Source organism: Emydura macquarii, unplaced genomic scaffold (assembly GCF_026122565.2).
Source record: "Emydura macquarii macquarii isolate MOO-44397 ecotype Brisbane River unplaced genomic scaffold, CSIRO-AGI_Emac_v2 contig_527, whole genome shotgun sequence".
NCBI classification, from domain to species: domain Eukaryota; kingdom Metazoa; phylum Chordata; order Testudines; family Chelidae; genus Emydura; species Emydura macquarii.
This window is the reverse complement of record NW_027130664.1, coordinates 497441-520508: the sequence shown is the minus strand read 5'-3', so window position 1 is coordinate 520508 and position 23068 is coordinate 497441. Positions and strand designations below refer to the sequence as shown.

The following is a 23068-nucleotide window of genomic DNA, read 5'->3' as shown; positions in this document are numbered from 1 at the left end:
GCGAACCCTGGTCCGCCTGGCGGCCCAGACGAGATATTGCAACGCTTTGTGTGCGCTTCCGTGCGCATGCGCAGAGTCTTGCAATGCAGCGCCTCCTGGAGGTTGGGCGGCGCCATTGCACTTTTCCTATAGCGACTGCCATCCACCCAGCCTCCCCACAGGTCCTTATGGGAGAGAGGGGGTCTGGGGCCGTGGGGCACTGTGCACTGGGGTGAGAACTGTCTGTGCCCACCAAGGTGCAGTATGGACAGGTAGATGGATACAGAGACTCCGGCCTCCTGCACTAGCCCTGCACCAGCCCAGTGGGCTGGGAGCTGGGAGCAGAGGGGCAGGGAGCAGCAGACCATTTGCCTGCTGACTTCCGTGCTGTGGCAGGTGCCCTCAGTGCTGACGTGGTTTTCACTACCTCCCTGTCCTTGTTTGTCTCCTGTGGCCCCTTTCTGCAATAAGAGGCTCGTTAGGGCTCGCTGTTGGCTCGCTCAGGCTTCACTGTTCTAGCCATGCACAGCTGGGGGGCGGGGAGCCTGGCTCCCAGGCCAGCACTCAGATTGCAGGCCCAGGCAGCGAAACTGCTGGGGGTCTCGGGGCATTCCACCTGAAGGCGGCGTGGCTGGGAACGGGGCTGAGCAGCGGGGGGTGCCGGAGGCTGCAGGAGATGGGCCAGTCGGCTGCCTCTGCCCTGATTGCCCCTCCCTGGCACTGCTGCCCATGGCACTGGGGGGCAGCGTTGTCCCTCTGCCCCGGGGCGTGCCAGCCCCTCTCCTCTGGCCGCAGCCCGGCCCCCAGCGCCTGCCCCCGCCCCCATCGCGCTCCCCCAGCTGATGCTCTGGCTGCCGCGGGTCCCCATGCCGGGGAGCATGCGCACCGCTGCCTGCCTCCGCGCGGCTCCCCGCGCCCCCTCCCGCAGCAGAGCGGCTTGGAGGGACCGGAGCCATGGCGGAGGGCGAGGATCTGCAGAGCTTCACCTCCATCATGGATGCGCTCGTGCGGATCAGTGTGAGCGGCGGGCTGCGTGCGGGCGCGAGCCGGCTCCTCGGGCGGGGGGCGATGTCTGGGGGGGGGGGGGGGGTGCACTGCCCGGCGGGGGGGGTGTGCGGTGCGCGGGGAGATCGGTGTGCAGGGCGCGGCGTGTGTCTGCGGAGGATGGGGTGTGCAATGCACGGGGCGGGAGGATGATTGTGCAGTGCAAAGGAGAAGCGGGTGTGCAACGCACGGGGACGAGTGGATGGGGGATGGGCGTGCAATGCGGGGGGTGAGGGGGTGAGCAGGAAGCCGGGGTGCCCTTTATCGCTGATCAGGTGTTGCCACATCAGCCCGGCTGCTTCGCTGCCTGCTGCACTTGAGGCCGAGATGCGGAGCCCAGCAGCCAGGCACCGCTGCCCCCTTCCCTGCCCTGCCTCGCCTCCTTCCCCATGGGCGAGAGGGAGCCTGAGCATCCCTGCAGATCCCTCAGTCTCCATGGCAACCCTATGCAGGAGCTCCCGGGGCTATTTGCCAAGCAGCGGCAGCAGCAGCAGGGCCCAGTCCAGCTTCTGTCTCTGCCCTGCCCCCTTCTCCCCCTGCCCCTCCCTTCACCATCCCCCTCCTCCCTCCCTCCCCCACCCCTTGCTTTGTGTCATCTACGCCCCTTTTCCGAAGGCAGAGATGGCATCCAAGAGAGGCAGCAAGGTGAGTGCTGGCCCTGGTGAGGGTGGAGGGCCCTGGCCAGCTGACAGCTCCCCCTCCCCAGGGCCTCCCAGCAGGGAGGCTGTCAGGGTTTTTAATCTGCCCCTGCCTGGCCTCTGGCTCCATGGCCAGGAGATGGATGGCTCTGCGTGCTGGCTGCTCATTCCTCCCTGGTGTGGTGTAGCAGCAGGGGAAGGGGGGGGTCTGCGGCGCCAAGGAGCACAAGCCGGGCAGGATGCACCTGGGATGTGCCAGACACGCAAGGGGCAGCAGCAGGGGCATCCTAGCCAGGAGAGGAGTGTCCTTGAATGGGGCGTTGGGGCAGAGGGAGCCGTGTTTTGCGGGGTGTGTGGGGGAGGAAGCTCTTTGCCCAGCTGGGGGAGTTGGCAGCCAGTGGGTTCCGGAGCTGGGACTCAGCACCTGCCCTGGGACTGGCTGGGGGGGCCTGCGCCACCCACACTTCGTTTGGTCTCTTTGGGCCATAAGCAGAGCTGGGATTTTGCTCTTTCCAGGTTGGAACTGGATGGGTTTGGGGCTGGGTGGGAGATTGCAGAGCAACCCTACAGCAAACAGGGCTGGTGTGGGGGGGGGTGGTGCGGGGGGGGGGGTAGAGGGGAAAGGTGAACAAGCAGGGACGTGGCTGTTCCAGACCTTCTCGTGGAGCAGCTAAGCACAATGCAGACACTACCAGACCCCAACGGGCCCAGCCAGCCAGGAACCGACTCCTTTTAACCCCGGGTCAGACCAAAGGCATCATCCGGCCGGGTGTCCCCACTCCCAGCTGGGCCCCCCCCAGCCCAGGATCTCGTCTCCAGCTGCCTCAGAGGAAGATGTTCACCCCCATAAAGCCTTTCTGCAATATCGACCTGACCCCTGCATGGGGAGCGCTGCAGGGCAGAGATCAAGCAGGCATCACTGCAGATGTAATTCCTGGGGTCCTTCTGGGAAACTCCCTGAGCTCTTTGCTCCAAGAGCCAGGGGCTGGAGAAGGCCCAGCCTGGGAGCTGGGGTCAGAGTCCACGGCAGGGTGGCCAGACTCTGGAGTGGTCTGGGACCATGCACCTAGCTGGGGGCTGGCTGGGCAGGTCCTGGATCCAGCTTGGCATCTTCTGAGAACGTGGCGCGTCTTGTTACCTGCCAAAGATTGCCGAGCTCCCAGGTCAGGACTGAGCCCCAGTGCCCCTCTGGTGGGGGAAGGGACAGGCAGCTCCGAGGCCTGCCTGCTTCAGGGTGGGCAGGGGGACTGCCTTGGCCCTGCTGCTGACTGCTCCCCGGGGTCTGACCTTTCTCTTTGGCCCCTCTCCAGACCAGCATGAAGAACATGGAGCGGGAGCTGATCTGCCCTGTCTGCAAGGAGATGTACAAGCAGCCACTGGCCCTGCCCTGCATGCACAACGTCTGCCACGTCTGTGCCAGTGAGATCCTCGTGCAGCATGGCTACATCTGCTGCGATCCCAATTCAGAACCCAGCTCGCCTGCCTCCACGCCAGCCACCCGCAGTCCCCGCATGGGCCGCAGGGTCATCCCCAAACCCGACCGCCTGGATCGGCTCCTCAAGTCAGGTGCGGACAGAGCCCGGCTCCCAGAGATGGGGAACAGTGACGCATGTCCTGGGATCCCCAGCCCTGCCACAGAGGGACCTTCCTGCTAGGGCCTGGGGGTGCAGCTCCCACCTCCCCTGAGCCCTAACAAGCCCCCAACGGGCATCTGGGAGCAGCAGGCTCTCAGCCCCTCTAGGCAGAGCTGGAGGGGTCTGTGCAGCTCAGTGAGGGGATTCCCTGGGGCAGCTCACTCTGAGGCCAGGAGGAGGAGGCGGGGACTGGGAGGGTAGCCAGGCCTGGGGTTCCTGTGCAAGGGGCAGATGATGCAGGCACCCAGTGGCCGGGGGAGTGGGCCAGGGCAGGGGGTGATGGCCATGATAGATGATGTGAGCCGTGGCAGGGGGTGACGGCCGTGGCAGGGGGGTGACGGCCATGATAGGTGATGTGAGCCGTGGCAGGGAAGCCATGGTCGGGCAGGGGGGTGACAGCCATGATAGGTGATGTGAGCCGTGGCAGGGGGTGACGGTCGTGGCAGGGGGGTGACGGCCATGATAGGTGATGTGAGCCGTGGCAGGGGGTGATGGCCGTGGCAGGGGGGTGACAGCCATGATAGGTGATGTGAGCCGTGGCAGGGGGTGACGGCCGTGGCAGGGGGGTGACAGCCATGATAGATGATGTGAGCCGTGGCAGGGGGTGACGGCCGTGGCAGGGGGTGACAGCCATGATAGGTGATGTGAGCCGTGGCAGGGGGTGACGGCCGTGGCAGGGGGGTGACAGCCATGATAGGTGATGTGAGCCGTGGCAGGGAAGCCATGGTCGTGGCAGGACTGAATGTCCTGTAACAAGCTTCCGGGTTCCCCCAGGTTTCGGCACCTATCCTGGGCGGAAGCGAGGAGCCATGCACCCCCAGACCATCAGCTTCCCATGCCCAGCCTGCCAGCGGGACGTGGACCTGGGCGAGCGGGGCCTGGGCAACCTGTTCCGGAACCTGACGCTGGAGCGGATTGTGGAGCGGTACCGCCAGACCATCAACATCAGCACCGCCATCATGTGCCAGTTCTGCAAAGCGCCCCAGCTGGAGGCCACCAAGGGCTGCACCGAATGCAAGTCCAGCTTCTGCAATGAGTGCTTCAAACTCTACCACCCCTGGGGCACCCAAAAGGCCCAGCACGAGCCCACGCCGCCCACCCTCACCTTCCGGCCCAAGGTGGGCGCTCCCAGACTCCAGCTAGTCCAGGGAGGTGGGACCATGGGCCACGGGGAGGCCTGGGTGTGAGCAGCCTGTGACCCCAGGTGGAGGCTGGGACCTGCATGCTGGGGCATGGCTGGGAAGAGATCTGGGCACTGGGCCCCTGCGGGGGAGGGGACAGTGTGTTTGGGCCCAGACTGTGGCCGCGTCACCCTCATGCCCAGAGCAGGGGCCAGCAGGCTCCTGAATGTGGCTCCAAGGTCAAAGAGCCCCGGTCCCTACTGCACAGGCAGCAGCAGAGGTGACAGGGCAGTGTGGGGCGGGCTCCGTCCTGTCCATCTGGAGGCACGCAGTCCTAACCAGGGCCGGATTCTGCCAGCCCACGGCGTCTCACCCATCTGGGGTCTGCACGTGCTGCCAGGGACACTGAGTGGGGGTGCCGAGTTTGGAGCAGGCCCGAGGCTGGAAAGGGATGAAGAGGCAGCGGGGCGGGCGGGCGGGGGGGGGGGGGGGGGGGTGTTGCTGAATGAGAGGCACCCAGGGGCACTGGGTGAGGAGGGGGGCGGACCTGGGAGGGGGCTGCGGAGGCACAAGGGCTCGGTGGGGGAGACTGGCTGGAAAGGGCGGGCCCTGACAGGTGTGGCTGAGCGTGCTTCTTGCCGTGCAGGGTCTGCTGTGTCCAGAGCACAAGGAGGAGGTGACTCACTACTGCAAAACTTGCCAGCGGCTGGTGTGCCAGCTGTGCCGCATGCGCCGTGCTCACACCAGCCACAAGATCACGCCTGTGCTCAGCGCCTACCAGGCACTGAGGGTAAGGGACGCGCCTGGGCTTCTGCTGGGCCCCGTGGTTCCCAGGTCAGAGCTGTGGGGTGCAGATGAGCATGGATGGTGGGGGGTCTTTGTGCTGGCACTTGGGGCGTGGACAGAGTGGAGCATGTGTCTCCATGCCAGAGATGGGCAGGCGCAGATGGGGCATTGACAGGGAGGGAGGGGTGTCTCTGTGCCCAAGCTATGAGGCACAGGCAGGACATACCCAGAGGGGGGACCCCCATCCCAGAGTTGGGGGGTGCAGACCCACAGGGCATGCGCAGGCTGGGGGATCCAGTACCAGCGGTGCAGGCGCAGATGGCCTTGCAGTGTGGGGCCGGGTCTCTGTTCCTGGGAGGCACATGCAGGGGATTCCTAACATGCTCATCTGCCCTGGCGTGCATACCTAAGCGGCTGGGTTCAGAGCCCCCCACCCCCCATGCACCGCCCAGTCCATCCAGCTGGGTGCGTTGCAGCACATGCACTGGACTGTGCGAGGTGAAAGGCTCTTGTGTCTCATTTGCCCACGCTGCCCACGCAGGAGAAGCTGATGAAGAGCCTGGCATACATCCTGAGCAGCCAGGAAACGGTGCAGATGCAGATTGCGGAGCTGGAGGAAGCAGTGAAGCACACCGAGGTGAGGGAGGGGCACTGCTAGGGCCGGGGAAGGGGACGCTGCGTCACCCCTAGGGCAACGGCAGGAGGTGTCCGGCGCACTGGGCTCCCATCCTGGCTGTGCTCCATCCCCAGGGCCGATATCTCCTGCTCCCCCGGTCAGGTGCCAAAGCCCCCTGGGCCACAGGGTCCCATGTGGAGGGAGGCTCTGCCCTTGCCCCGCCCCATGGTGACTCTGCTCTGGTTGGGCAGGTGAATGGGTCCCAGGCCAAGGAAGAGGTTTCCCAGCTGATCCGGGGCCTGTGCATGGTGCTGGAGGAGAAGCAGACGGCCCTGCTGCAGGCCATCCAGGAGTCTCAGCAGGAGCGGCTGGCCAGCCTCAGCTCTCAGATCCAGGTGCACCAGGCCATGCTGGAGAACTCGGGCCTGGTGGGCTATGCACAGGAGGTGCTGAAGGAGACCGACCACCCTTGCTTCGTCCAGGCAGCTAAGCAGCTACACAACAGGTACCGTCCCCTCTGGCCACCACCGGGCACGCGCAGGGCCAGGGCCCCAGGGCTGGGGATCGGGTTGGTGAACTGTCACCGTCTCCCAGTGCAGTCGGAAACATGCAGGAGGAGCCTCGCACCTCTGTGAGCTGGCGGGAGGGGCTCAGTGCTCAGGAGCCGGGAGCCTCACATGCCAGCCTGGGACTCGGATGGACTCAGTGTGCTGCTGGCACCCGGCACCGCTCACTGGGGCCCGTCGCACCAACGCCCCCAATCTCCTGTCGCCGTAGGATCGCCAGGGCCACAGACTCGCTGCAGAGTTTCCGACCTGCCGCCACTTCGTCCTTCAGCCGCTTCCAGCTGGACGTCAGCAGGGAGATGAAGCTGCTCACGGACCTGAGCTTTATCAAAGGTAAAGGTGTCAGCTGGAGCCATGCTACGGACCCCCAGTGACTGGCCATGGGGCGGAGCTGTGCGCTGAGGGGGAGGAGCTCCCTGCCTGGAACAAAGCAGGGGGAGGAGCTCCCTGCCTGACAACTGGAGGGGGCGGAGCTCTGAGCTGAGGGGGCGGAGCTCCCTGCCTGACAACGAGGAGCTCCCTGTCTGGCAGCCTGGACCCCTCATCTCCCTTCTGCATGGAAGGGAGTTGGGCTGGCAGCTGTTTGAGAGAGACCTCCTGGGGAAGTGGCTGCGTGGGTTCCCCTGAACTTCCCGCCCTTCAGGTCCAGCCCCTGGGTAAGGTGTGGTCCTGCCCTATCCAGGTGGTCAGGAAGCTGCTGGCTCCTGGGGGCAGGCAGGGCACGTGAAACACACAGGGAGGCTTCCCTGTAGAGTCAGCAGACGGATCCCTTGACTCAGCAGCCCCGACCCGAGCTGATCTGCGAGTGCACGGGGCTCGGCCTGGTCACTCCCCCTCTGCTTCAGGCTCCCGGCAGGCAGGGCAGGGCAGAGGGGCAGGAAGCTGGGAACCGAGGCCTGCGGGGTGGGGCTTGGCTGGGAGCAGACAGAACCAGGAGCAGACGTGGAAGGGTGAGTAGCCAGCCGGGCAAGGCTGGACCAGGCCTCCTTGCAGGGGAGTGTCCCTGCGGCCAGGGCAGGTGCTTCCCCCCCCCCGTGGCAGGTGCCCACCCCGGGCCCTGCACTGCAGCCGGCTGGTGACTCTTTTCAGACTTGCTTCTACCTCTGTTTGTTTATAGGCCATGGCCGCTGCTGAGTCGTCACTGAAGTACCCGAGGCAAGTCACTCTCCCGCCCCAGCGCTGCCCTGCTCTCTCTGTGCCCACCCCTCCGTCTGCGCCCATCCCCATCCTGTCCCCATCCTGTCCCCATCCCCCACTCCTCCATCCTGTCCCCATCCCCCATTCCCATGTCTCCATCCAGCACTGCCCTCTTCACCTGCCTCCATCCTTCTCTGTCCCAGCTCTGCACCCAGGTCCCCAGTCTCCGCCTCCATCCTGCCCATCACTCTGTGCCCATCCTCCCATCCCCCGCCCCCCATCGTCCACCCCTGTGTCTTCAGCCTCTCTCTCTCTCTCTCTCTCTCTCTCTCTCTGTCTCCCCCCTCCCCCCCACTTGCACACAGCCTGTCTGGTCCCTGGCGCCTCTCAGCAGCTCGCCCCCCGTCTCCCTGACTCTCTTTCCCCTGGTGCCCGCACAGCCTCTCTGCAGTCAGATTCCCCTAGACTCCTGCTGGTTGTGCGTCCGTCCGTCCGTCCGGAATGCCCCCGCCCTGCGTCTGGCCGCTCACCTGCCCCCCGCGCAGGGCAGCTCCCTGATGTCCGTGTCTCTCCCTGCAGCTCCTGACGCGCCTGTGATCGACACGCAGCGCACCTACGCCTACGACCAGATCTTCCTGTGCTGGCGCCTGCCCCAGCACTCGCCGCCCGCCTGGCACTTCACCGTCGAGTACCGCAAGACCGACGCCAGGGCCAAGGCACTCAAGCTGTGGCAGCGGCGTGAGGAGGTGCGGGGCACCAGCACCCTGGTGGAGTACCTGGACACGGACAGCGTCTACGTGCTGCGGGTGAAGGGCTGCAACAAGGCCGGCTTTGGGGAGTACAGCGAAGATATCTACCTGCACACGCCGCCCGCACCAGGTGAGGGGGGACCTACCTACCTGCACACACCGCCCACACCAGGTGAGGGGGGCCCGCCCACACCAGGTGAGGGGGGACCTACCAGCACACGCCGCCCGGACCTACCTGCACACACCGCCCACACCAGGTGAGGGGGGGCCTACCTACCTGCACACGCCGCCCGCACCAGGTGAGGGGGGACCTACCTGCACACGCCGCCCGCACCAGGTGAGGGGGGACCTACCTGCACACACCGCCCGCACCAGGTGAGGGGGGATCTAATCCAACCCTCGGCCTCTCCACAGGGGATGCACCCCTGGGAGTCGCCCCAGCCCCATAACTGCAACAAGGGGAAATGCATTGAACATGCAGTGGCTGTGACTTACATCCACTCAACCCGGGTTGTGGGGACTCCCAACTAGGGGGAGGCCCAGGCTGAGGAGTCACATGTGCCCCCTGGGTCCCCCAAGAGAGCAGTCTGTAGAGCTGTGGGGCCACCCCTTGTCGTTCGGCCTTTCTCCACTCTCTGTTCTCTCCCCCGTCTCAGTCCTGAACTTCTTCCTTGACAACCGCTGGGGCTTCAGCCGGGACCGCCTGGCCATCAGCAAGGACCAGCGGACCGTGCGCAGTGTGCCTGGCCTCCCCATGCTCTTCGCCGCCGAGCGCCTCATGACCAGCTGCCACCTCTCCATCGACCTGGTCATTGGCGATGTGGCCATCACCCAGGGCAGAAATTACTGGGCCTGCTGCGTGGACCCCAGCTCCTACCTGGTCAAGGTGGGCGTGGGGCTGGAGAGCAAGCTCCAGGAGTGGTTCCAGGTGCCACAGGATGTGGTGAGCCCCAGGTGAGGGTCAGGAGCTGGGCTACACACACGGGGGGGGACAGGGCCCAGCGGTGCCCCCAGGGCCGAGGGCCTTGGGCTGGAGCTCCCATTGCACAGCAGGGCCTGTGGGCAGCATCCCCTTGGGCCCCGCCCTCCATGTCAGGGGTTCCTCAGCTGACGTGGAGCTGTCAGGCCCCACACCAGGCTAAGGTCTTGGCTCTGCTCCCCCAGCTCCCTAAGGGAGGGCCATGGATGCTAGCGGGCCAAGGGGCAGAGACTGGGGGGGGCTTCCCCCCCGTCAGGCTGTGGTGCCCATGTGGACAGGATCTTCTCGGGGTGGATCCGTGTGTGTCTGCCTGTCCCATGTGCTCACCCTCCCCCTCCTGCCCGGCAGGTATGACCCAGACAGCGGGCACGACAGTGGGGCGGAGGATGCCACAGTGGACGCCCCGCCCCCGTACGCCTTCCTGACCATTGGCATGGGCAAGATCCTGCTTTCCCACAGCTCAGCCCTCACTTCCCGCGACCCCAGTGGCTGCACCATCCCCCTGCCCCCCCGCATTGGCATCTGTCTGGACTACGAGCGGGGCAAGGTGAGCTTCTACGACGCCGTCTCCTTCCGCGGCCTGTGGGAGTGCAGCGTGGACTGCTCGGGGCCCGTCTGCCCAGCCTTCTGCTTCATTGGGGGTGGGGCCCTGCATCTGCAGGAGCTGGTGGCCAACAAGCAGGAGCGCAAAGTGACCATCGGGGGCTTCTCCAAGCTGGACTGAGCTGGCCCTTGGTGCACACAGGCCGGGGCTTGGCCCCGGGGCCAGCTGCTGGCCGTGGGACAGCGAGCCTCGGACACGCCGCCAGCAAGAAGCCTGCCTGGGCCTGCCCTCTGACCTGCGAGAGCATTCGGCTGTGGGGAGCGCTGAGCTGCGGGGCCTGCGGGGTTAAGGAGGGGGATGTACCGAGGGAGTGGGGAGGACAGCAACGGCACCCAGGGCCCAGCGTGCAGGCTGCAGCCACCTGCCAGCATGGCATCCACCCCGGAGCTGAGTGAGGCCTCGGGCCAAGAGAGCCTGGCTCTGCTCCACCGCATCTCCCTGCTGGGCGTGTGAAACCTTTCTGTTCTGTTGGATTGTGGGGGGAGGGTGCCCCCCCGGTCCCCTCTCCCCACCCAGCTCCTCCCACCTGAAATGATGCCCTCCTTTCATGTGCATTTAACCCTGCAGTCCGAGCTGTGAGTGCCCCAGCGCCAGCCCCATCCTGCCGGGCTCTGGGCTGGGGGTGGGCAGGGCCCGGGAGAGGGTTCCTGAGAGCATGCCTCCAAAGAGCCCAGGGAGCAGCAGCCAGCTGGCCTTGCCTGCGCTGCTAGAGCTGGGCCTGGGTGTGAGTGGGGCAGCAGGGAGGGGGAGCTGTCTGGACCTGAGGGGGGAACTGGCTGGGCTGAGGGTGGGGGAGCTGGCTGGGCCTGAGGGGGGAGGGGGGCTGGCTGGGTCTGAGGGGGGAAGGGGGGCTGGCTGGGCCTGAGGGGGTTGGGGGGGCTGGCTGGATCCGAGGGGGTCGGGGGAGCTGGTTGGGCCCAGGGCCGGGGGGAAGCTGGGTTAGGCAGAGGGTTTTTTAAAGGCTAATGTTAGCTGTGGCTCACTGGCTCCCCCAGCCCAGCTGCAGCCCATAGCCACTTCTGCCACCCATAGCTGGGCTCATCCTGCAGCTTCCTCAGCACCACTCTGCAAAGGCAGCCCCAGAAGGGCGCTGGCAGCGGGGTGCTGAGCACCCCTCTCTCTGGGTGGGCACCAGGCTGTAGAATGAAGTGCCCTGGGCAGAATGCAGCCTGCTGTCGAAACACCCACTGATGTTCAGCATGTGGGAAGATGGGGGAGCAGCTGGTTCCCATGGAGGGGTCTCACCCCGAACCTCACACTGCCATGCAGGGCGTTCCCCCGGCGTGCCAGATCCTGCCCCGCTGCACCTGTCCCGCGCTGCCGCTACGGCACCGCATGAGGTGCACCCGCCACCTTCCTGCCCGGGGGGGTGCACCTGCTGCCCTGCACCCTGCACACGCCTCCTTCCATCTGCAGAACGTGTCCGGTGTGGGGTTTGTGCAGCTGCACCCCCACAGACAGCAAAGTGCCAAGGAACAAAGCCGCCGACTCGTACCCTTCCCTGGCCTGTGCTGCACAGCCGTGGGCAGGATGCAGGCGTTGGGCTGGCTGGGGACGGCAGGGCCGGAGCCTCATAGGGCTTGTGCTCGGGCACTGGGGGCTGGGCTGGGGTCCCAGTGCAGCCTGTGCTCCATCCCTGAGGTCCAGCCATGGGCCTGCGGGACCTGCCCCTGGCATAGGAGCTCTCAGAGCCACCGTGGAGTCTCATGGGGTCTGCACTGTACAGTCGCTGTATTTTCATGGTTTCCTACAATAAACTGCAATGCCAGAGACTCCGGGAGCCCCTCTCCTTCAGACAGATATTTGGCCTGTGCATAGCACCATCCAGAACTACCCCACAGATTTTGGAATCCCAACCGCCCTAGGGAGGAACTGTGGTGGTAAAAAGATTTGCCCAAGTGACTCAGTGTCAGAGGGGAGAACAGATCCCGTGACGCCTGATGCCCGGCTCTCACCACTAAACCACACTGCCCGTAGAAGAATTGCTAGCTGCCGCTGGGGCAGTGTCCCGAGCACACGCCTGGCCTGGTTCTTCTCCACTGACCTTCCTCCCCATCTTAGCTGGGGGGCCCTGGCCCTGGCCCTGGGGAGGGGGTACATGTGGCTTCTCTGGAGCCACAGCTGCTGTTTCCTGGTCTCTGGTGGAGTCCACACAAACAGGCCTGTGTGCGGCACCCCAGTGACGGCCGGCAGAGGGCAATGCAAGCCCAGGAATGGGCACAGGGAGCCGGGCGGACAGCACTGTGCTGCAGGGCCAGGCTCCACTGGCTGTGCGTCACCGTCTGCTGGGCAGCAGGGGTGTGGCCTCACCCGTGGGTGCTGGGCAGGGACTGAGGTGCGGGGTCTTGCAGGGCTGGGGTCACATGCCTGGGAATGTGCTGCCTGCTCACATGGCCGCGGATGGCCCCAGACACGTATTCTGCAGTCAGCAGCTGGGGAGGGTGTCTGGGGCCCACTCCCTTGTCCCTGCCCAGCGAAGGAGAGAGCATGTTCTTGCCCAGTGCTGCTATGGGGGTTGTAAAGGTTTATGAGGAGTGTAAAGGGTCATAAAAGATCATTATGATTGGGCTGGGGACACCAGAGTCACGCAGGCTGCCGGGAACCGGCTGGGGTGCTGGGAGGGGATGGCAGAGGGCCGCTCAGACTCCCTGGGTATCAGGCCCATTAGTGAGCGCTTGCCGTGTCGTGGTGTTACAGGCCCGCCGTGTACCCCCATAGCCCACACGCTGCACCTACCGGGCGCCCAGCTCCTTGACCAGGGCATCCTTTGGGCACCAGGAGCTGTTACTGCTTCCGTGCGGCCAGTTGAGAGCCCCAGGGTGGGGACGAGGCGTATGGCCCTGGGGAGGGATGGCTGGCACCCTGGTAATCCCCATCCAGCGCTGGGGCGTAGGAGCCCCTTGGGGCAGAGGAGCAGGGACCCCCCAGCTAGCACAGGGGCCCAATGGGGCTAGAGGTGGAGGCCTCCCTGGGCGGCTGTGGTGCTGAGGGGCAGGGCCAGCCACCCTTGGGGATGATGAGGCCCTGGACGTGAGGGGTTGGGCAGCAGGGTGTGGAGGAAATGTCTTGCCCTGGGCTTTCCCCAGCTGTAGCCATGCCTAGCTCAGTGACTCAGAGTAAACGGGAAGCGAGGGGGTGCTGGTGGGTGATAAGCGGCTGTTTGCGGGTGTGCGGCTCTTCCACTGCTGGGTGGGCAGAGCGATGGCTGGGCAGCACCGGGCCCGTCTCCTGCCCAGCCCCCCTGAGCCGACCGATGCCTGGCCGGGCATGGCTGGCAGTCCGGGCGCTCTGCCCTGCCCCGCGCAGCAAAGGAAAGTGGCGCCTTTACACAGCCGAGTGGCACTGCCTCATCCCAGCATGTGGGCCTCAGTTTTGGCAGACGGAGGGCGAGAACCAGGCTCCTAGCCCAGCTGTGGTGCCTGCCCTGACCCAGGTGAGGGGGTCCCACGGGCCCCTCGCCCTCCTTTCCCCATAGGCCTTTTGGACGCTCTTGCAGGCTTCATCACAAGACACAGCACTGTGGAGACAGTGCCAGCAAGGTCACTGCTCAGGCGTCTCCCCGTCCTAATGCTGGCGGAGTGCTTCCCCTGCGCAGAGCAGCTCGGGTGCAAGCCGCTCCCAGATTGTGTGTGTGTCTGTCCGTCCCCCCACCGCTCCCCGCCCGCCATGAAAGCCATTGCAAGGGCCCAGAGGCTGACCCGGCTGTGCTGGGGAGCCAGGCAGCGCTCTGCCGGGCTACCCTTGGCATTGGCTGCCCCGGGACACGAGCTGTGCTGGCCTCCGAGGAATGGGGGAAAAAAGGAGGCGAAATCCAGCAATTACCTTTGGAATATCCATAATGCCCGCCACCTTGCGCTGAGCTAGGCACCGAAATGTCCACCCGCATCGCACAGTTGCTCTGTGCCTTCCCTGACACAGGTGTGCAAGTGCAAGCAAGCGCAGGGCTCCAAACGCCGCCTCTTCCACCTGGCCGGCTTCGGTAGCTGGCCGCACCCAGCGTGCCAAGGCCGCTCGGCAGGCCACGCTGCCATGTGCTCACAACCCCCCGGACCGTGCAGGGTGGCCAGTCAATTGCTGCCGTCCCTCAGTGCAGTGTGGTCACAGGGCGGGCGCTGGGTGGTTCGATTCGGGTCTGTGTGCCGCAGTGTAGACGCCAGAGCCCCTGAGTTAGAAAATCAATCGGGTCAGAATTAGTGTAGGCCAGCAGTTCTCAACATGTACCACCAGTGGTACTTATGAGAAGGCTGGTGGTACGCGAGCCGTACCGTGCCGCCGAATCCACCGCCGGAAGTGCCCTCCCGCCCGCCCTTGCGAAACCTTGGGCAAACGGCGGCAGGGTTTCGGCGGCAGGCATTGTTCCCCCCATGTAATGCCGCCACACGTCTCGCCCCCCCACCGCGAAACCCCGCCACCACCGCACGTTCCCCCCCCCCCCTTTTTTCCCCGAGTGGTACTCGGGTCGGGTACAGTCAAGTGGTACTTGCCCTGACTGTACCTGGCCCGAGTGGTACTCGGGAAAAAAAAAGGTTGAGACCCGCTGGTGTAGACGCTCAAGCCCCAGGTTCACTAACATGGGTCAGCTGACGTGCGTCCCCCTGTCCCTGGGCTTACACCGCAGTGTAGACACACCCTGAAAGGCCTGTGCCCCGACTCCCCGATACCAGGAGACTGAGGGGCTGTGAGTCGCTGGCAGGCAACGTCCCTGTGAGCAGCGCCGTGGCACTGCCTGGGCCCCGCTCGGGGGAAATCAGGCGGTTCAGTGATGCAGGAGCCCAGGGCTGTGACTGCTGCGCCTTCACCACACATGGCTCTGGAATCTCCCCGGCCCGGCTGCACCCGGACGCAGGGCTGTTCACAGCGGCGTGGTCCCAGCGAGCAGGGCCTGCCCCAGTGCGCTCAGGCCTGCCTGCCCAACGGGCCCCCACATACCCAACCCCCGCCGGCTTCGTCCCTTCACACCCCCCCCCCCCATAGCTTGTGCTCTCACACCCAGCCCACCAGCCAACTCCCACCGTCCTCAGCCCCTCACACCCAGCTCCACCCCCCGCCGTTCTCAGCCCCTCACCCCCCCATAGCTTGTCCCCCCACACCTGCCCCCCCCATAGCTTGTCCCCTCACACCTGCCCCCCCATAGCTTGTCCCCTCACACCCAGCCCCACCCCGCCTGCCTCCCAGCCCCAGTCATTTCCTTATTTAAACAGTAAGTTTCGTTTCCTTGTTTTCTGGCTTTTCGGTATTTGCCCAGGCCTGGCCCAGCCCCTGCCCCTGCGTCACAGCTTGTGCCAGGCTGGGCGCTTGGCTCCGCCGCTCTGCACAGCGCTGAGGGAGCATGGCAGGGCTGGCAGTGTCCCCCCCACACGCTGTGAAACGGCAGCGCGGGCCCAGGCCCCAGGCCCAGCCGAGCTGCTCAGCCCCTGCGCACTCCAGCTGCCCTGCAGAACGAGTCCCAGGGCTGGCAACGCCCCCCCCAGCCCCATCGCAGGGCCAGGGCCAGGGCCGACAATGCACCCACGCTCCCAGGGACAAGCCTACAGCCAGCGGTGCCAGGAACAGGAGTGGAGCACCGCCTACGCTCATAGGCACATGCCGAGGGCCCACATGGGGGAGGGAAGCTTGGGGGGGGGGCCGACAAACAGCACTCTGGCCGAGGCAATCTGAGTGGCATTGTGACCTCCCAGTCACGGTGAGCAGTGCCCCACCAGCACCAGGATGAGCCGTGGTCCCGCTGCTGCCACGGAGCCACCGCAGCTGCGGAGGCTGCACCGTCCAGCTGGTTGCCCCCACGAGCCCAGGGAGACCCAGAGGATTCTTGGTAATGCCAAGGTGCTGTCCCCGGAGGGTCTTGGTCACCCCAAGAGCAGTCTCAGAGCCACACTGTTCCTTGAGTCCAGCTTATACCTGCCCAGCCATCGCCATGGTGCCTTTCTGCAGCGTTACTGCTCTCAGCTGGCTGGACGGGCGGCATTTGGGGGCTGAACTCCCCGTTGTCAGAGCAGGAAAGGGCATGTCGCTGAGGGGCACCCTGGCCCTCTACTTGCTGGGCTGCGGAGATGGGCTGGTGGGTCTGAGGGATGCCCGTCCCACTGCCCCCTGTGCGGAAGCTGAAGTCCGCAAGGCGCAGGAGAAAAACACACTGAAAGCCAGCCCAGCCGTCAGCACAGCTCCCTTTATTGTGAACCACGATAAATACAGACCTTCCCAAGGACGCTGTGACCCTCTCCCCCATCCCGGCGGGGGGGGGGGGGGGGGCCGCCCCGGGCCGCATCTTTACAGCTCACAGCTCACGTATAAAAACAGCCCCAGGCGAGCGGTGCAGGCCAGACGCAACCTTGAGCACTGGGGGCCTCATGGCAGGATAAGGCATTTGGCAAGTGACTAGGGGGCAGGAGGCGCTTGGAGCTGAGGGGGGGTGTCTCCCTCTCACATTGTTCATCCAGTTCCTTCATGCATTCAAATTGGGCCGCTCCGGAACCGTCCGACAAGCGCTCCCTGCACTGGGGAGCAGGTGGGAGCTGGGCCAGAGAGGGGAGCGAGGGACTCACCCCATCCACAGCTCGGGGCAGCATGGGGGGGCTCCCCTGGGGACCCACTGCCGTACTCCCTGCACTGCCCAGGCTGGCTGGCGGGGGGTATATGGCAGCCCCTTTACACCCCCCGTGGAGTGAGGCAGGACTTTGCTCCGTCTCATTAGCGCTCACCTCCATGGCCCAGTCGGTTCTGGAGCAGCTCCTTCTCCCACAGGGCCGAGGGTGCAGGGTGGGGTGCAGACCCCAGGGCTGAGACCCCCTCCCCACCCTTCTACACTGTGAATCTATCATCCCCCCCGCCCCCCCTCAGCACAGCAACCCCCTGCCCGCCCCGGGGGCTGCCTTGTGCGCCCTGGCCCGGCCCCTTGGAGTCCAGCTGCAGGAAGCACAGGGCACTGTGGGAACGCTGCGCCCGCCGGTTCTCGGGGTGCCCCTAGAGATCCTCCGAGGTGGCAGGGTTGGTGTAGAAGGCATTGGTGCCGTTCCTGTTGCCTGCGGTGATCTGGGAAGTAGCAGAAAGGATGAGTTAGAGCCAGGCTGGGCCAATCCATCGTTACCTGGCAACCAGGAACCCCCCAGGCAGGCAACCACCCCATTCCTCTGTTGGCATGGAAACCAGGGCTCTGGGGGACGGAAAAGGAGTCGCGGGGCTGAGCCCTCGCAAACAGACCACAGTCCTGTTAAACACCGGCCACGCCGCCCCCGCCCCGGGACCTCGCCAGCTCTGTGCCCCTCCGGCAGCATGGGGGGCACATGATGGGTCTGGGGGGAGGGTGACCCCCCCCAAAGCCCGTGGGGCTGTGGCTGCTTCATGGGGTTAATGTTCAGAGCACCTGGCGCCACTGGAGCAAGCGCTGGCCTTTTGCCACGGGCACCACAAACAACCCAGTGTCGGCTGTAAACACGCCACTCGTCACGCGGCCAGCGTGGCCCCTCACACTGCCCCCGCCGCGCGTGCACAGGCGTGCCCTGCCCCGGCAGCGAGGGGTCCAGGCTGAAGGGTCACGCCCAGAGCAGGAGGTTCCCCACCCTCCTGGGCAACGCCAGCTACCCCGTGGGCCGGCTGCACGCCGCCCTCCCCTCCCGGCCCAGGCTTCCCATGACTTGGCTCTTTTGTCTCCTGTCGATAAGCCAGCCTGGCAAAAGTAAATATTTACTCAAGCCGGGTATGTGAACAGCCTCAGCCGCTGGCTGTACAGAGCTGAGCGGCTGGATCCAGCCCAGCGCCCTGCCCACAGCCAGCCGGCCGGGAACAGGGACAGTGCATAACACACACTCCGGGGCGGGTCAGGGCCCAGCCCCATGGGGCCCCTGGCCAGGGCGGGAGAGCAGCGCTCCCGCTGGGCTTTCTCCAGCCTCGGCCCTCCAGCAGCCAAATGCCAAGCAGGTGCAGAGCTGCCCCTCGTCCGCGCGCCGGGCCACGTCGGCTCCCGGCCCAGCGCAGGCCGTGCGGCTGGTCAGGCTCGGCCCCCCGCGGACGCATCCCGCCACGCCCAGGCAGAGGGACGCAGGCGGCTGAAGGTGGTGCTGTCCTCAGCCGGCCCCTCGCGTGGATAATGTCCTCCCACGTCCCCTACCCACTGCACCTGCCTAGGTCCCTCCTCTCGGAGCCCACTGGTGACACCCCAGCCCGTGTGGCTGACGCCCCGAGTTCCTGCTCCCTGCGCCCCCTGCCGCAAGGGTTTACTTTGGACACAAGTTGGGCTTGAGGCCGGGAGTTAGCGACTGAGGCGCTCCCCATCCTCCCCCCGTGCTGCACCTCGGAGCTGGCCCCACAGGCCTCAAGCCCAGCCTGCTCCTTCATCGCAGCCCCACCAGCGGGGTGCCCTGGGGCTGGCTTGGATGACACCATTTCACAGCAGAGGAACCCCCTACCCTGGCAGGCCCCCCAGTCTCTGGCAGAATTCCCGGCAGGCCTGGAGCGCCTGGGGCACCAACCAGCTGCGCCAGGCGTGACCTGGGGGCAGAGGGGGGGCTGCTATTTCCGAGGGAGAGACGTGGAGCCGACTACAGGCCCCCCCCCGGGGAGGGGAGGAGGAGGGAAAACCAGAGCCCCACATATGGACGCTGCCTGCTACAGGCCGTGCAGAACTCCCTACGGACACCTGCCACCCGGGCTCTGCACAGGGCATGGCCCAGGCCTCAGCTGCCCTCCCAAAAGTCAGGAGGGATGGGCTGGGCGGTGTTAGGAACACCTGTGGGAGCCCAGCCTTCCCGGGAGCACAGGGCCCAGCACCAGCCAGGGTCCCTCGCTGCAGCTGCCCCCAGCCAGGACCCCACGTCTGGGAGCAGGAGTGGGGCCACCGGGGAATCCAGTGGGCACGGCTCCGGGGCAGAGCCCAGCGAGGCCACCCTGGGCAAGGGGCACAGCCAGCACTGCCAAGACAGCTAGTGGTAGAGCGCTTTGTCCCAGAGCCAGACAACTGCCCCCTCCACCCCACTCCTTCCCCTCACCGACCGCGCCACCCTGTGACCCCAGCCCCCACTGCATCCCTCGCCCACAACCTCACCCACCGACCCCAGCCCCCACTCCAGCCCTCCCAACCCCCCACCGCTCTGGAGCGAGGCAGAGACTCGTCCCCAATGATGGTGGTAGCAGCAGGAGTCACAGGTTTTCGTTCCTAGTGTCCCAGGCCGGCCAGGACCATGGTGACCGTCCAGTCTGACCAGCCCTGTGTGACCTCCCGTACAGCCCAGGCCGAGACCAGCCCTGTGTGATTCTTGCTGACCAAGGGCAGAGCGTTCAGCAAACCTCTGGCTGCAGCCCCGGCCGGGACGGAGACACCAGCAGGGCCCTGGGCTGGTCACGGGTCACTGACCCCCTAGCCACAGCCTCGGCCTATTCCCAGCTGGGGAGGACAAGCTGGTGGCGCCTTATTTCTCTCCTCAAGCAGCCCTGCGGAGCGTCCTGCTGGGAGCGGAGCAGAGTCCCCGGCCTCCGTGGGAATGCGGAGTGCATGGGGAGGGGCTGGCAGGCCCCGGTCCCAGGGCAGGGAGGGACGGGGGGGTTGGTGCTGCCCAGCGCAGAGCATGACAGGTACTGGACTGGCGGCCACCAGAGACCGGCCAGAGCCCGTGGGGGCAAGGCAGGGGGGGCACAGCCACCGGCCTGCTCCATGAGCGGCTGGTTTCACATCAGCGGGTAGCTGCCCGGTTAGTGATTAACTCAGCGAGGGGCCGCCCCGCCCAGGGACCTGGCTGCAGCCACCTGACTGGGAACAACACCGCCCGGCTCTGGCCAGGCCAGTGCCCAGTCCCGCCCCCAGGACCACACCCCATAGCCACCCCCAGGACCAGGCCGCCCCAGCTATCCCAGGAGCCGGCCCCCTCCCCCCCACACACAGCTGTGTATAGTGCAGCAGGGCCCAGGGCCCACATTCCTGGGTCTGCCCCCCCCCCCCATGCTCTTGACCCACCCCTGCCGGCTCTCGTGGTGGGCACAGGGGCGGGACACGGTTAGGGCCCTGGGAAGCCCTGTGCCGCCATCACGCACTGACCCTGCCTCTGGCTTTACGTCCTCTCTGGTGACACTTTCTGGGATGAACTCAGCAAGCCCCTGCCCCTGCCCCGCTCGCAGGGAGCAGTGGGAGGGGCCCATCTGCCCTCAGCACCAGCCACTGGCACCCCCAGTGTGTGCGCTGGGAGGGCTGCCATGGACCGGGCACAGGCACTTGGCACAGGCTGGTGCGGGGCAGTGCCAAGGCAGCCGCCGCTCACCTCGCTGTAGGGGTTGTGCTTCATGCCGGGGGCGACGAAGCGCCCGTGGGTGTGGTAGGTGGGGTACTCGCTCATGGGCTGGTAGGAGTCCTGCGCACTGAACAGATCCAGCTTCCCACGGCTCCTCCTGCGACAGGAGCAGACGATCTGGGGGGGAGAGAAGGCTGGTGAGGGGGGGCACGGAGGGGATGGTGGGGTCGGCCCAGGGAGAAGGAGGGTAGGAGAGACGGGGGGCGAGGCTGCAGTGCGGCCTGAGGCCAGAGTGGTGGGGGGTGGGGGGCACTCACCAACAGGATGAAGATGATGATGCTCAGCACCAGCAGGACGCAGACCAGGACCAGCAGGGCGATGCCCCAGCCAGGCACCAGGGGCGGTGGCGCTGAGGTGGCCAGGGCAGAGCTGCCAGCAACGGCTGAAACACAGAGAGGAGCCGTCAGTGGCTGGGGAGGGGCCCAGCAGGCGCCAGCAGAGGGGTGCAGGCCAGGGGACACAGCTGGCCAGGCAGAAGGGCCAGGAGACAGAGCCGGGCCATCGCAAAGGGGCTGGCCCAGGGGTGCTGGTGTGTTACTCCTGGTGCCAGCTGCCCCTGCCCTAAGTGTGTGAGGCAAGGGGGATGTGGGCGGGGGCTGAGTGCGATGGCCCCAGGGTCGGCGAGGGCAGCTCTGACTGGGCCTGCTGCCAGGGGGCCCAGAAACCCTCCCTCCCCAGCGCTCTGCCCAAGCGGACACCAGCCTCCTCCGCCATGGGCTGAGTCCCCCCAGCACAGGGACCCCCGGGCCAGGCAGCTGCAGCACCATGGGGCCTGGCCTAGCCTGCTCACCGCGGATGTTGTCCAGCTGGAGCCCGGATACGGTGCCCGTGTCGCTCATCCTCTGCCTCAGCTGATCCTGAACGTTGGTGGCGCTGAAGCTGGTGCTGCTCTCTCGGTACTGCAGGACGGAGTCCGTCACCACCGAGCCTGGGCTGCCGACATCCCGAACAGGGGGTGTTACCTGGGTCTGCCCAGCCCTTCCCTCACCCTGCGCCAGCTACCCCGTTCCCACCGGGATGTCCCACAGCTGCCCACACCCCCACCTGAACTGCCCCCCACACCCCATGGACCATTCCCCCCACAGGTGCACCAGCCCCACCTCCGGGGCAGCATACCTGCCGAGGGCAGCCACAGCTCTGGGCTGCTCAGACATGGACTCCCCTCCCCCCAGGGCCCCACACACAGATTTAGCCTCTCTCCCCTCCCCTTGCCCCCATCGCTGCCCCTCCCACCCACAGCTGGGGCAGCCCCAGGGCACACACTACCTGAAACGCAGCTGGGTGGCTCTCAGGTAATTCTTCCCATTCGGGCAGTTGTTGCAGCCGTAGACCTCGCGGTACTGTGACAGACAGACAGGAGCAGGTCACAGCCAGCCCCCAGCACCCAGCTGGGCTCGGGGGAGAGGGCAGGGCGCACCCGGCTTGGCAGATCTGCCCTTGGCCCTGCTCACCTTCTTTGCTCTTCTCTGGGGTGCTGGGGCACAGGGGCAGGGGGGGCCCCAGGCGTCTCCCCAGAGCTGAATGGAGAGGGGCCAAGGGGCCCAGAGCCAAGGACAGGATCCAGGAGGGGAGTCTCCCCAGACTGGATTGAGGAACTCTCCCTTGGCTGCTCCAGGACAGGAGACTCTGGCTGAGGGCCCTGGCACCCAGTCAAGGTCCTGGGAGTGGCTGCTGTGCTTACCATGGTCTGGATTGTGTTATTTAGCTCCCAGTAGTAACTGGACTCGGAGCTGAGAAGAGAGTCATTGAAGATCCAGTTCAGAATGCGGAACGAGAGAGAGAAACTGATTATGGCTGGGGTTGTGGAGGTGCTGGGAGGTGGGGTGGTCGTGTTGCTGGGGGGAGCAGTGGTGGTCCTGTCGACGGGGGGAGCGCTGGTGGTCCTGTCGACGGGGGGAGCGCTGGTGGTCCTGTTGACAGGGGGAGCGGTGGTGGTCGTGTTGCTGGGGGGAGCAGTGGTGGTCCTGTCGACGGGGGGAGCGGTGGTTGTTTTGCTGGGGGAAGCGGTGGTTGTGTTGCTGGGAGACAGGGTGGTTGTGTTGTTGTGGGGCGGGGTGGTCATGTTGCCAATGGGGGAGGTTGTGGTGTTGCTGGGGGAAGCGGTGGTCGCGTTGTCGTGGGGCGGGGTGGTCATGTTGCCGATGGGGGAGGTTGTGGTGTTGCTGGGGGAAGCGGTGGTCGCGTTGTCGTGGGGCGGGGTGGTCATGTTGCCGATGGGGGAGGTTGTGGTGTTGCTGGGGGAAGCGGTGGTCGCGGTGTCGTGGGGCGGGGTGGTCATGTTGCCGATGGGGGAGGTTGTGGTGTTGCTGGGGGAAGCGGTGGTCGCGTTGTCGTGGGGCGGGGTGGTCATGTTGCCGATGGGGGAGGTTGTGGTGTCGCTGGGGAAAGCGGTGGTCGCGTTGTCGTGGGGCGGGGTGGTCATGTTGCCGATGGGGGAGGTTGTGGTGTTGCTGGGGGAAGCGGTGGTCGCGTTGTCGTGGGGCGGGGTGGTCATGTTGCCGATGGGGGAGGTTGTGGTGTTGCTGGGGGAAGCGGTGGTCGCGTTGTCGTGGGGCGGGGTGGTCATGTTGCCGATGGGGGAGGTTGTGGTGTTGCTGGGGGAAGCGGTGGTCGCGTTGTCGTGGGGCGGGGTGGTCATGTTGCCGATGGGGGAGGTTGTGGTGTTGCTGGGGGAAGCGGTGGTCGCGTTGTCGTGGGGCGGGGTGGTCATGTTGCCGATGGGGGAGGTTGTGGTGTCGCTTGGGGGAAGCGGTGGGGGAGGTCTGGGGGAAGCGGTGGTCGTTGTCGTGGGGCGGGGTGGTCATGTTGCCGATGGGGGAGGTTGTGGTGTTGCTGGGGGAAGCGGTGGTCGCGTTGTCGTGGGGCGGGGTGGTCATGTTGCCGATGGGGGAGGTTGTGGTGTTGCTGGGGGAAGCGGTGGTCGCGGTGTCGTGGGGCGGGG

The 23068-nt window shown here is 66.0% G+C and overlaps 2 protein-coding genes across 2 annotated transcripts; one reads left to right on the top strand and one right to left on the bottom strand.

The window, feature by feature from the left end:
- Positions 1–421: 421 nt before the first annotated feature.
- Positions 422–10506, top strand: TRIM46 (tripartite motif containing 46). Its single transcript, XM_067539193.1, has 10 exons — positions 422–996; positions 2972–3227; positions 4070–4413; positions 5063–5206; positions 5744–5839; positions 6070–6323; positions 6596–6717; positions 8101–8400; positions 8927–9224; positions 9598–10506. The coding sequence occupies exons 1-10, from the start codon at positions 934–936 to the stop codon at positions 9971–9973; spliced, it is 2253 nt and encodes a 750-aa protein (XP_067395294.1). The 5' UTR covers positions 422–933; the 3' UTR covers positions 9974–10506.
- Positions 10507–16115: 5609 nt separating this feature from the next.
- Positions 16116–22854, bottom strand: MUC1 (mucin 1, cell surface associated). Its single transcript, XM_067539112.1, has 6 exons — positions 21809–22854; positions 21394–21467; positions 20918–21060; positions 20385–20509; positions 20098–20244; positions 16116–16882 (listed from the first exon to the last, which is right to left on the bottom strand). Exons 1-6 carry the CDS (start codon positions 22835–22837, stop codon positions 16814–16816), a joined length of 1587 nt encoding a protein of 528 aa, XP_067395213.1. The 5' UTR covers positions 22838–22854; the 3' UTR covers positions 16116–16813.
- Between the last annotated feature and the right edge of the window lie 214 nt (positions 22855–23068).

Coding starts and splice junctions, on each gene's coding strand:
- MUC1 (XM_067539112.1), bottom strand. CDS start 22,837: ATGACCACCCCGCCCCACGACAACGCGACCACCGCTTCCCCCAGCAAC. Junction 21,061..21,393: donor GCCACCCAGCTGCGTTTCAG/GTAGTGTGTGCC, acceptor GGATGTCGGCAG/CCCAGGCTCGGTGGTGACGG. Junction 20,245..20,384: donor TCATCATCTTCATCCTGTTG/GTGAGTGCCCCC, acceptor TCTCCCCCCCAG/ATCGTCTGCTCCTGTCGCAG.
- TRIM46 (XM_067539193.1), top strand. CDS start 934: ATGGCGGAGGGCGAGGATCTGCAGAGCTTCACCTCCATCATGGATGCG. Junction 997..2,971: donor ATGCGCTCGTGCGGATCAGT/GTGAGCGGCGGG, acceptor GCCCCTCTCCAG/ACCAGCATGAAGAACATGGA. Junction 5,207..5,743: donor GCGCCTACCAGGCACTGAGG/GTAAGGGACGCG, acceptor CTGCCCACGCAG/GAGAAGCTGATGAAGAGCCT.